This window comes from Triticum urartu, chromosome 6A, assembly GCF_056163025.1.
Source record: "Triticum urartu cultivar PI428250 chromosome 6A, HENAU_Tu73, whole genome shotgun sequence".
In the NCBI taxonomy this organism is placed as follows: Eukaryota; Viridiplantae; Streptophyta; class Magnoliopsida; order Poales; family Poaceae; genus Triticum; species Triticum urartu.
Window position 1 is genome coordinate 411,227,415 of NC_141878.1, and position 12,748 is coordinate 411,240,162.

At 46.9% G+C, this 12,748-nt stretch overlaps 2 protein-coding genes across 2 annotated transcripts; both read left to right on the forward strand.

Moving 5' to 3' along the window:
* Positions 1-2,447: 2,447 nt before the first annotated feature.
* Positions 2,448-6,518, forward strand: LOC125513568 (protein MIS12 homolog). Its single transcript, XM_048678698.2, has 7 exons — positions 2,448-2,766; positions 2,855-2,918; positions 3,677-3,796; positions 4,903-4,995; positions 5,076-5,214; positions 5,798-5,932; positions 6,025-6,518. Exons 1-7 carry the CDS (start codon positions 2,642-2,644, stop codon positions 6,090-6,092), a joined length of 744 nt encoding a protein of 247 aa, XP_048534655.1. The 5' UTR covers positions 2,448-2,641; the 3' UTR covers positions 6,093-6,518.
* Positions 6,519-7,856: 1,338 nt separating this feature from the next.
* LOC125513567 (uncharacterized) lies at positions 7,857-8,536 on the forward strand. Its single transcript, XM_048678697.2, has one exon. It carries the CDS (start codon positions 7,913-7,915, stop codon positions 8,294-8,296), a length of 384 nt encoding a protein of 127 aa, XP_048534654.2. The 5' UTR covers positions 7,857-7,912; the 3' UTR covers positions 8,297-8,536.
* The last annotated feature ends 4,212 nt before the right edge of the window (positions 8,537-12,748 follow it).

A 12,748-nucleotide genomic window follows, 5' to 3' on the forward strand; every position in this document is an offset into this window, starting at 1 on the left:
GTCGAGCTTCCTTCTCTTGGCCGCCTCCTCCATCTCAAGCTTCTTCCTTTGAAGGTCTAGGTATTGCTTCATTTGCTCGTCCTTGCTTTGTCGCTTCTTCTCGTCCCTCACATCCTTTTGAGACATCATGCCATGCAAAGTGTCATGCAATGCCATGGATGAGGCATCACGTATGTCGTCAACCTTGGAGTTGGTCTTGCCCCTCGGCCTCTTTCACGCCTCACCATCTCCACCTCCGGCGAACTTGGTCGTCTTCATGCCTCTCTTCCTTTGAAGTTCACGGTATTAGTCCTTGAACTTAGGGCAATTGTTGATGATCGTCCAACAACGCGTAAGAGTGAATGGCTTGTCATTGTGCCGGGCCTTGAATGCCTCCAAAGATTGAAATGCCCACACCACATGATGAACAACAATTGAACATGCAAACATATAAAAGGCCGAAGTCTCATGGCCGAAGCAAGGAAAGGACTAGGATGGGGAGATCATACCATGTCCCTAACGCCGAGACCACTCACGGGTCGTGCTTCAACGCTCTCTAATGCGGCGCAATACTTGTTGCACTCTTGTTGAATGAATAACCACCTCTTTTTGAATCGAGGTGATGCCACGGTTGCTTGTAATTTGGTAGAGTTCAAACATCTTCCTTCCATGGAATGTTTTGTGGACTCTTGTCCAAAAAATGAGGCCCTTTTGGTTGCGCGCCGGTCTTCGGATCTTGGCTAATCTCCATCCAACATTGGCAAATCAACTTTGTCCTCATCTTGGGTATATGAACCCGTGCGAATGCTCTTCCTCCTCTTTTGTGCTTTCGCTCTTTGGGTGAGCTCGTCGATGAACAATGGCTCGCCACTAATATCAACGTCATTGCCTTCTTCTTCCTCACCATCACCTTCGCAATAGATGTCATCGTCTTCATGCCACGAGTCACCATGGTCGTAGTCAGCACGGTCGTCGGCTTCTTCATCGAGGACGAACTGGGCGCGACCATCCTAACTTTGGGTCTCCTCGCGGTCGTAGGCACGGCCCTACCCACCCTCGAAGATCACGTCCTCCATGTACTGGTTGTAGAAGGGGTCGTCGACCGGTGGCGTTGGTGTTGGCATTCCGTCAAAGAAGACGCGGGGGGGGGGGGGGCATATGGTGCCCGTGAACGGTGCCCGTGCTTGCTTTCTTAGCATCTCGACAGACGGCCGGCCACCGCTGCTGGACCCAGGCGTGACGTTGAGGTCGATGACGGCCAAGGGGCGCGGTGTGGACGGCGCGATCACGCCAACGTCCGACGACCCCGAGAAACAGGTCTGGCCGTCGTGCCTTGGCGGAGGAAAGCCGGGCGACATGGGCGTGGTCCGCAACGTCGGTGACTGGCTGTGCGGAGGCCGGGCGACCGACAAGCCTGTGCTCGCCGGGCCGATGACCGTTGCAGGGAAACCGTCCGGATGGCCAATGCCAAGCATGAGGAGGGCGTGCGCTTTGTTGACGATGTCCTCCTTCTCGTCGACCGCGGCCTTGCGCCGTGCGGCCTCCATCGCATCGCGCTCGGCGGCGAACTTGGCCGCGGCGGCATTGACCTTGACGACCGCTCTCCGGTTCCTCCTCTTCGTCGATTCCGCGTCCAACTTGGCGATCTCCTCCAGCGTGCACTCCGACCGCAGCTTCCTTGGCGCCTTGGCCGCCTTCTTCTTCGCCTTTCCAGGCGGGTGGACGGCCAGGCCGCCGGAATCCGGCTGGGCGTCGGCCATGGAGGGGGGAGGGAGGGGGCGGCGGGAGGGACGTGGGAGGGTTTGTGGGAAATGGCGCCAAATGGGGCGTGGGTGGGGGGGTTGCTTTCTCCCACCGACAGGCGGGCCAGGGGAGGACAAGCGCGCGCGTCCCGCCTGTCCGTTTCACCCCAAAATCGACGCAAACTTGGGCCGGGGATGGGTCAAAAGCAGACAGAAAACGGACAAAAGTCCATTTGCACCCGCGCGCTGGGCCATCTGATTTGTCCATTTTACTCCAAACGAACGGGGCCGGACAGGATGGGATCGTGCGGTAGAGTTGGCCTTACATCTCCTTTTAGTGGTGCGCGCGTGGTCTTCTAATGGGCCTGCCCAGTGAGGCACCTGTGTGCGTCGCTCCAACTATTTGCCGCAGGATGCGGTAAATAGGAGCTCCCTGGTTTTGCTCTAGAACCGATCAAATCAACGAAAGAAAACCGTCTTAGATGCTGTTTGGTTCTTTAGTATTAAGACTTTTTTTTAGCCCTTGAGATTTTTTAAAAATGACTCTTAAGGAGATACTTCTAAAGAATTTTACTTAAAAAAGTTCCACCTTATTTGTTTTACTAAAAACTTATTTCAGTCCCAATACAAAAAAGTCTCTGAAAGTAAACACCCCCCTAGGACCAGGACATGGGCCGGCCCACAGGACGGATCGCCTAAATTTTCCCAAGTTTTCTTGAGGGGTGCCTAAGTTTTCGCCCAAATAGGCGGCAGCGGCCAGCGCAAAATTTGAACGAAACCGCCGCGCCGGCCGCCGGAGCCCGAGCCACTGAATACTCCCGTGTCCAGTCCAATCAGCCGCCTCTCCTCTCACAGCTGCGCACACGCCGCCACGATTCAAGACCGCCGCCCGCTAGTCTCGAAGGGCCGCGACGGGAGGCATGGAAGGTGACGGCGAGACCTCGGCGGCGGAGGCGGCGCTCGGACTGAGCCCTCAGACCTTCATCAACGAGGTCCTCAACTTCGTCGACGACGTCTGCTTCCAGGCCTTCGACTACTGCCTCCAGTTACGCGTCGGATCCCTCTCCGTAGCTTCGCCCCCCTTTGCCGCCTACCGGTTTTGCTAACTTTGCCCTTTCGCTGTCATTCTACAGGGAAGGCGCCCCCACGGCGGTCGGCGCCGCCACGGCGACCAATAAGGCCGAGGAGCTGAAACGGGTAGGTTTCTTCCGACCTCAGGATCCAATATAACCGAATCCTCCTTTTGAATTTTGGAGGATTCAGGGCACTACCAGATCCAGAATGGTGTCTTGGCCAGAGTTTTTGCATTTTACATGCTAATAATGCTCCTTCAGTGATTGCACAGGGGAAACTGTTAGGTTTGAATATGGACTAAACGCCCTCAGTGGCTTGCACATGTGAAGATGGGTCTGTTTTGCTTGTAATCCCACAGTGGGGAAAACTAATCTGTGTCTGCCATGTATAGATAGGTTTATTATATGTTCGAGTATACCCATTCCAAAGGAAATTGATGTAGCGATGTCGCCTTAACTGCCTAAGTAGATGCGTCTTTCAGGTGTAGAGGATATAAAATTTAGATTTACATGCTTGGTGATCCCTTTCTGTAGCAAACTGGATATTACTTTGTTCTGCAAACAGTGTCTTGGAACTTTATTGCGCCAGGAATGAGGTCTTCTTTGTCACACATTTGATACCAGACACTATTCGCAATTTCTGAAAGTAAAATGATTACTGACTGGAAGTTTGAAACAGTTAGAACAATCCTCATATTAACTTTAGGTTCGACCTATAATTCATCTGGTTTTACCTATAGCATCCTTTAGGATAGTTATAAAAACTGATTTATTTAGCCTATGTTACATTCTTTCATATGATTAAATGTTCTGTATATTTTTTGTCAAAATGTCTGCTGGAAACATCTGAAATTATGGACTTTGTGATGATTTTTGTCTTAGGGAGTAAATGAAATTCACCACTTGGTAAAGGATGTATTGGACAAGAGAATGAACAATTGGGAGATGTATTGCCTTCGGAAATGTTTAACTGTACCTGAAGGATTTGTGGCACCTGAAGATGTATGTCTCTTATCTCAAAGTAATAAATTTTGGCAAGCCAGAATTTTCAATTTGACCCAACACTCTCGGTTTAGAATTAATCCACTCAATTCTCACCCCTGTTTCACATGATTCACTATAGATTATTTTAAAGATACTTTTCGTCTTGGGGGTTCATAATGTGGAAACTGATGCCTCATCTTATATTGATTCACCCGTTTGTGAAAAAAAAACATTTCATTCAGTTGACTCAGCAATTGACAAGGAAACCTTTCAAGATAAAAATTGTGCACAGTTAATACCAGTCAGGCTTAAACTATTTTGTAAGCTAATTAGAGAATTTGAGTTCTGCTCTCTACTCTACAGTGATTAATATTCCATCATTTCTGACTTTTAGGCTTTGTTTTGGCTATGAAAGCTTGAGCTTTTCTTTACCTATGTTGTATCTCATGATATTATTCAAGTGCAGTTTTTCTAAGTGCCCGTGGTGTACATTATGTTCTACTAGGAAGTAATATGATAAATAGTAATATCAGCAAGACCTTCTGAATCTCAGGGCAAAATATATCTGGACATTTCTTATTGATGTCTTATTTTGAATTGCCCAACTAATGCACATCATTAATTTGTTGGCCGTTGTATTGAAATAGATACCTTTTTCTTTTATATTCTTAGCATATATTAGTGCAATTCTGTTTTCTATCCATCTTCGTTGAAATTATTGCACTTAGATTTCGATTCTAGATGCCCTACAGGCAAATATAGATTTATTCAGTATCAATCACACCATTTTACTAAACTGTTTGTAGGGAAATAGAAGTTTAATACAACTAAGTGATTAACTCATAACCATCGACTTTCCAGTTTGATATTATGGTACAGAACAAAGTTTCTGGTAAGTGTCATCCGCAGTTCAGTTCTTATATCTACTAAATGGAATCAGCGTGAAACATATAGTTAAGATTAAGGTCAAAGTTTTCTTGCAATACGGTACTCAATAAATTACATGTTTCTGCACATTTTGTTTCACTGAAGCCATGCATTATTTTATATTTACTTTACAACCTGCATTTCAAAAATCAAGAGGCATGTAAGTGATTATAATTAGAATATATTTTCTTCATCAGGATAATTCTTCTGCAATGGTGTTGCATAAAGATGGGAATTCTGATTCGGAACTGGATGCAGAACTTAATTCTTTGAGAAAAAAACTGGCAGATGTAAGTACTTTACTCGTAAAGAATTTGCTTGTTAATATTATCTACACTTAATCTAACAAACTCTGGTGTTGTTTAATTAGGCTAACAAGGAATCTGAAGAACTTCAAAGAGAAATTTCTTCCTTGGAAAGGCAAACTACATACAAGAGTAACCTTAATTCCTCTATCGCTGAAGTACTGAAGTTGTTTGAAGACAAATCTGTTCAGGAGAATATACAAGGTATGCATTAAATATCTAATTCTCAAAGTAATCAGAACTTTCAATTTATTGAATTATTTATTTGAACACTCACCAGTTCAGATGATTAGTGAAGGGTTATTGTGTGAAACCACACCAGATATTATTTGTTATCATAGCCTTATCACCTTAAGCCCTGAAGTCAATGTTCTTCCCTATCTCCTCGTTAGATCGTTGAGATACTAATTAGTAATTTGGTAGTAAGTGCCGCACCTATCAGTGTGAGCCATTTGTTATTTATTTATGAGCAACAATTCAATACACCATTAACCTTTGGTCGTCTTTTGAACTTTTTTCTCTGACGTGTTAGCTTTAGCAACCAGATGGTTCTCACACTTAATTATGACTTCTCAGTTTTTGTCTGGCAATGTTCTATCCTTTTTGCATCTAGCGTAAATACAGCTGAACATGGTTAACAGTATGCTTGGCAGAAATCACAAAGATCATATCCCTACATCTAAATTTGGTCTAGATAGTGCTGCTAGCTACTATTCAAGAAGCACTGCTTCTGCTCAATTATCTCTGGTTCAGAATGTATGCCTACTCAACTGTGCTGAACCTGCAGCTATTGCGAACACAATACCAAAATTGCACCAGAAAATGAAGGTTATGAAAAGGAAAAAGGTTGAGCTTGAGGCCATGGTGGGCCAAAATGTTTGGAACGTCAATTGTCTTAGAGACCAGAAGCGTTTAGCACCGGGTAAGGGTTCCACCGTCATTTTCCTCTGGATCTCTTCGTTGTTATCGTTGTATCTATGGCACAGACTTTAATCTCATCACCCTGTCTCACAGGTTCCGCTCCTAGCACTGAGGACATGCAAGAGGTGAATGCGGCTGTGAATGACTCGCGGAAGGAGTAACATGTGTTGTGGGGGTTTGCAATATGAGGATGTCAACCGCCCCCATGTACTACAAAGTCCCCTGTAATGTTGTCAAGCTACCCTCTCGCTAGCTACCTGAACTGCAGCTCTATCAGAACAGCTGTATGTACATGTCAACATCTATACATATGTTGTCTCTCCAGACTCAAAAGACCACTAGCACAGTAGCACTCTCCAGTCTCCAGCATTCTATAAGATCTCTAGTGCTTAATCCCATCCGTCTACCATTGTTGCCGCTGCACGCAATTGAGATAAACAAATAGAAAGATCTGCAGTAGACTCTCCCTGGGTGTGTTCCTGTCGAATACAACCTTTTTGTTTGTGTATAAAAAATTGTCCAATGCTCCTTTGTGTTGGGTTTCTTCTTTATGGCGTTTTGGGCCGCTGTAGGTTCATATCCTTTTCTCGGAGCTGTTTTCTTTGTATGTCTCAGTGGAAAGAAGTAACCGAAGTGGAATTGATGAAAATGGACTGGAGGTCTCTAATGCGAATTTTCTGCAATTCGTTGCAGCCATTATCCCACATTGCGTATGGCTCTTCTATGCTTTTTTACCCGTTAAAATAAATTACAGGTATCTTGTACACCTGCATAATTTCTTGGAAACTATGACCATTATGACATTTGCAAAAATGAAAGAGCAAGGTAAATAGTTTCATCGGCTATCCACTTATTGTTTCTTTAGGCCACAATTGATTACTACACTATTTTTCTATATAATTGTTTGTTTAGTGTACACACATGGATTTACTTTCTTTTACATTTTTTGATTGAAATCGGGAGACACATCCAATATGGTATTCCCTTTGTCCCATAATATAAGAACATTTTTGACACTTTGCAGAATGTAATTTGAGATCTCAACAAAGCTAAAGAAACAAGGTTCAAAAGGCAGAAAAGCTCTTCTCCTCCCGCCGGCGCCGCCGCCGGTCCGTCCCATCTCCTATGAGGTTAGAAAGGAAAAAGGAAAAAGAAAAAAGAAAAAAAGACAGCCGTAGGATGAGGTGGGAGCACGGATGGGAGCATGGGGAGGGAGCAGGCAAGCCGGATCCCTAGACCATGGAGGTGTGGAGGATCACGGCCCTCCACCGGCAGGAGGGACCCCGTTCTCGTTCTTGTTAGAGTCAGCGTCTTGGTTGGGGTTGTGTGGCGACGATGATGTCCCTTAGTAAGAATAATGTCTCCCATGTTCTATCCCCGTCCTAATGGTGCCTCTAGCATCGTCGGAGGGGTGTGGAGGTTTGTCTCCGTCGGATCTTGCGGGATTCGATCAGTGCTGGTCTTTGGTGAATCTATTTGGGTCTTGTCTTTGTTCGTCTTCATTTAGGTGTATAAAGGTTTGATCCTTCTGATCTACAACTTTCTTCATCGGCGATGGTTGCTAGTACTCTGGTGTGCTAGTCCTATGGTTCTTAACGCGAGGACTTCTCTACTGTCTACTACAATAAGGTTTGCCCGACTCCAGCGAGGGAGGGGCGATGACGGCGGCGCGCCTTCAGCTCGCTTCAGTGCTTGTAGTCGTCGCTAGGTAATCCATGAACATGGTTATAATTTTTATTACCTTTGTTGTTTTTTATACTATCATTATTAAAGATGAATAGATTGGAATTTTTTCCAGAAAAAAAAAGTTCAAGAGGCGTCCCGGAAGGAAGAACACCATCGTCTCTTCCGAGGAAACGGAAAACGAAACGAAAACGCAGCGTCTCCGTCCATATAAAAATAAGCCGTGGGCCAGCAAGGCACGCACGCACAGATCTCCAAACCCAGCCACGCCAGGTTAATAGCCGCCGCAACCCACAAGATGGACGCCAGGACGCCCCGGCACCAAAGGCTGCTCCGCACCCTGCGCGGCCCACCGACGCCCCATCATCCCCGCCACCACCCCGGCACGCCCGGCCAAAACCCTATCCGCTACGTCCCAGCCGCCGCCCCGATCTCCCCGCGCTCCGCCGCCGCCGCGGCCGCCGCCGCCATGGAGGACGACGCCATCACCACGCTCATGGACATCGACGACTCCCCCCGCAGCGCCGCCGGCGCCGGCTTCCTCGACGACGACGACGAGGGGGACCTCCTCCACTCCCACCGCATGGGCGGCCGCGGGAACGAGGCGCGCGGCCCCCTCCCCTTCGCCGGCTTCTTCAACACCTTCGACGGCGCCGACTTCGACGACTCCGATCTGGCCTGATCGAGGCGTCTTCCGGTACTAGTAATGAGGCTGGGAGGTCGTTCTGTCGATATGGTACTTGCGGTCTATCTAGTTAGGTTATCGGTGAAGTGAAACAATTTCGAGGCATCTGGAGACCTTTCGGTGATCAATCTAAGTATCGCACTGCTGCGTTGCCCTTGGATCTCGTGTTGTTTGGTTAATATATGCAAGTGCCTTAACTTATCCTTGATTAATATCATCTCTGCGAGGTTCTCTTTATAGTTCGATCGGTTATGGATTGTTGCTATGTTATTTCTGCTCAATTGTGGCTGTGTTGGGAACGAGCTGATGCTATGATAATAAATTAGCTTCGATTCTTGCTGTTGTGCGTTGTTTATCTTGCATAGATGGTGTTTGATTTTATTATTGAAAACATTAGTATACTAGAGATACCTGATTCCCCAATCTCTTTGATCATACAGGTGCAATTTTAGCCATTTTATTGAAGACGTTAGTCTAGTAGGTATACTTAATTAGCATATCTCTTTGACGAGCAGTGATGTTGCACTGGAAAATCCAATTATCATCGCAAATAAACACAGGGGATGCTTAGCTGGAACTTCAGTTAACTCTTATTATGTTCCTTTGCAAGACAATTTAGTGATTTGTTAGGAGTTTGATGATCAACCAGGATAGCTCAATTTTCACTTAATCAATGCTGCAAGTGCAGTGAAATTTCGTAAGCAATATGCCCGTGATTTCCTCGAGGAGTTGATGCACTAGGATAACCATGTACTTTTGATTGACCTTGCAATTGCAAGTCGCATTCTATTAGCACGGAAAATTGAACCCCTCTTCTTTGAAATCATCTCTATAACTTTATGAAATATTTTATGATTGCAAATTATTATTGATTAGTATCATCTCTGTGAGTTGCTTTTGTTCTCTTCCTTGTTCTAATGATTATGATTATGGATATGCTTGTTGTTGTGTTATTTCTGCTCGTGGCTGTGCTGGGCATGAGCAGATGCTAAGCTAATTAATTAGCTTCAATTCTTGCTGTTTTATGTTGTTGATCATGCATAGATGGTCTCGTTGATAAGTAGTAGTGGTATTAGTTTGCAATTCTGTTGAAACATTGGTCTACTAGGGATACTTAATTCGCGAATCTCTTTGATAAGTAGTGGTATTAGTTTGCAATTTTGTTGAAACATTGGTCTAACTAGGGGTACTTAATTCGCAAATCTCTTTGATCAGTAGTTGTATATGAGTTCCGCCACACATGCGATGATTTCTGTACTATCTGTGTACGACACTCGATAGCAGCCGTCCATTTTATTTTCTGTATAGCTGGGATAAGATCGTATGAGGCTTTTATTGTACGCAGAGCACTTTAGCGATTATAATGAAAACGTTGGTCTAGTCGGGATACTTAATTAGTACTCCCCCTGTTCCATAATTCTTGTCATGGTTTTAGTTCAAATTATGGAACGGAGGGAGCAGACATCTTTGATCAGCAGTGGTATTGCACTGGAAAGTCCAATTATCATCGACCCTTTTCTGTAGTACTGCTAATGTAACTTAATATAAGAAATTTTTTTGACACTCTAAAAACGTCTTATAAAAAAATTCCAGAGGGACTAATAAAGACAGGGAATGCCTAGCTGGAACTTCAGAACTCTTATTATGTTTCTTTGCAACGCAATCAGTGCAATGCTTGTTATGTTTCTTTGCAACACAATTTAGAGAAATACCATTGTTACAAGATGCATTAGTGCTAGTACTTAACAGTATAGTATAAACTGCTGTCCTATTGCGGTAGCTGTAGAGTTGATCCCAACTTAAACTGTTGCTAAGTTTGGTATTCAAGGATCTCGGCCATACAAAATACAGTATGAGTTTCTCGGATGGTTTATCCCAGACCAATCTGTTGGAGTGTTAAGGAAATAATTTGCAAGTAGCATGCATGACTTGTTAGAAACTTTGGTTGACCTAGCATCGAAAGCCTACTTGAAATTGGCCCTTGCTTCATTTTCTATGTCAAATGTCAATATCTGGGTGCTAATATGTTTTCCCTTCATATGTGCAATTGCTTGAATCATTGAAAGTCAACTCTTTCCAAGGCCATGTATAAGAGCGTGATGTGACAGTAAATAGTGACAGTAAATAGATTCTGTTCGGCTGTTTTTTATTTGGGAGTGCCGAATATAAGTGTGCTGAATATAAGCTGTCATTTTTGCTTTTTGACGTCTGGAACTGTCATATTTAATACTCCCTCTGTTCCTAAATATTTGTCTTTTTTAGATTTTAAATGGACTACCACATATGGGATGTATATAGACATATTTTGGAGTGTAGATTTACTCATTTTGCGTATGTAATCACTTGTTAAAATATCTAAAAAGACAAATATTTAGGAACATAGGGAGTAAAAGGGTGATGCTAGCCGCTGGTCGACCAGTTAGCGCCTCGTATCGGTGGGCGAGGCATCTGGACGCGCCTAACCGATCCTTGTGTCACCCTTCGGCGACCAGTTTCAGCGGAGAGAAAAAGAAGGGCCCCTGATTCATTACACACTTCCCCCTCCGACCTCTTTGATCACTGGCAGCAAAGCCTACTGTCTGTGGGGATGATTCCGATGGTGAGAGGGGTAGGAAGGAGGCTGATCTATTGAGGCGCGAGAGCCTTTCTTTCTTCAGTGTGTGAATCTATGTCTTTCTTCAATGTATGAATCAGAGATTACAGTGCACATTATTTTTTTAGAATCATGGGGGAGGGGGTTTTCCCCGGCTGGATATATTACTCAAAGAAGTCAGGCCAACTCCACCGCGCGATCCCATCTTGTCCGCGCGCGTCCGTTTGAGGTAAAACGGACGAATAGCGCGGCCTAGGAGGCGTCCTCAAATGGACAAATGTTCGGATTTCGCCCGTTTTCGACCCATCTCTGACTCAAACTTGCGCTCGTGAAACGGACGCGCGCGGACGGCCTGGACGCCCTTGTCCCCCCGTAGCCCGCCTGTCGGGTACACTAGTAGTCCCTTCGCTCCTAACGTTTCCATCCTCTCTCTCCCGCCGCGTCGCCGGCGCCGCCGCTATTCTCTGGTCGCCTCCTCACCGCGCAGCCCCGGCCACCTCCTCACCGTGCAGCCCCCGGCCGTCCCTACCAAACCATGTCTCGACATGGTCGCTACCACGCCCGCGCTTTGGCCGTAGTTTTGGCCGTCGATCGGAGGTTTGGCCGTCGTTGTCTTTGCCGGTCGTAGAGGGGAGACGACCGCCGGCGACGTACCACGGCGGCCTCGGCAGCTTTCGACGAGAGCTCCAGAGCGGCCAGTAGCCGGCCGGCAACCACCCCTGCTGCGTCGAGGTGATCATCGCGGCCTCTTCGCCACCACGACCGCAAGGTGTTTGGCATTTTGCCCACAAAGGTATGGACAGTAGAGACGAGTTTTTCTTCCATCATTTCCTTTGTTCATCGGATGATGAAGATCTTGTGGTGGCTGCACTGGTCGTTCACGACCACATTCAACGGCAGTTTCCTCGGTACATGGGGGTCAGTCCCTGGCCGTGCTCCCAACCTGAACCGCAACAGGGAGAGAGGCCACGCCCTGCTTGTTGGGTAACGTAGCAGAATTTTAAAATTTTCTACGCATCACCAAGATCAATCTATGGAGTCATCTAGCAACGAGGGAGAGAGGGGTGCATCTACATACCCTTGTAGATCGCGCGTGGAAGCGTTCAAGAGAACGGGGTTGATGGAGTCATACTCGACGTGATCCAAATCACCGACGACCAAGTGCCGAACGGACGGCACCTCCGCGTTCAACACACGTACGGTTGGGAAGACGTCTCCTCCAACTTGATCCAGCAAGGGGGAAGGAGAGGTTGATGAAGATCCAGCGGCACGACGGCGTAGTGGTGGATGCAGCAGGATCCCGGCAGGGCTTCGCCAAGCGCAAGCGGGGAGGAGAGGTGTTACGGAGGGAGAGGGAGGCGCCAAGAGCAAAGGTGCGGCTGCCCTCCCTCCCCCTTTCTTTATATAGGGGCCTTGGGGGCGGCCCTAGGGAGATGGATCTCCAAGGGGGCGGCGCCAAGGGGTGGCTTCCCCCCCAAGCCAAGTGGGGGGCGCCCCCACCCCTAGGGTTTCCCAACCCTAGGCGCAGGGGAGGCCCAAGGGGGGGCGCACCAGCCCACTAGGGGCTGGTTCCCCTCCCAATTCAGCCCATGGGGTCCTCCGGGATAGGTGGCCCCACCCGGTGGACCCCCGGGACCCTTCGGTGGTCCCGGTACAATACCGGCGACTCTCGAAACCTTCCCGATGGCCGAAACTAGACTTCCTATATATAAATCTTTACCTCCGGACCATTTCGGAACTCCTCGTGACGTCTGGGATCTCATCCGGGACTCCGAACAACTTCCGGGTTACTGCATACTAATATCTCTACAACCCTAGCGTCACTGAACCTTAAGTGTGTAGACCCTACGGGTTCG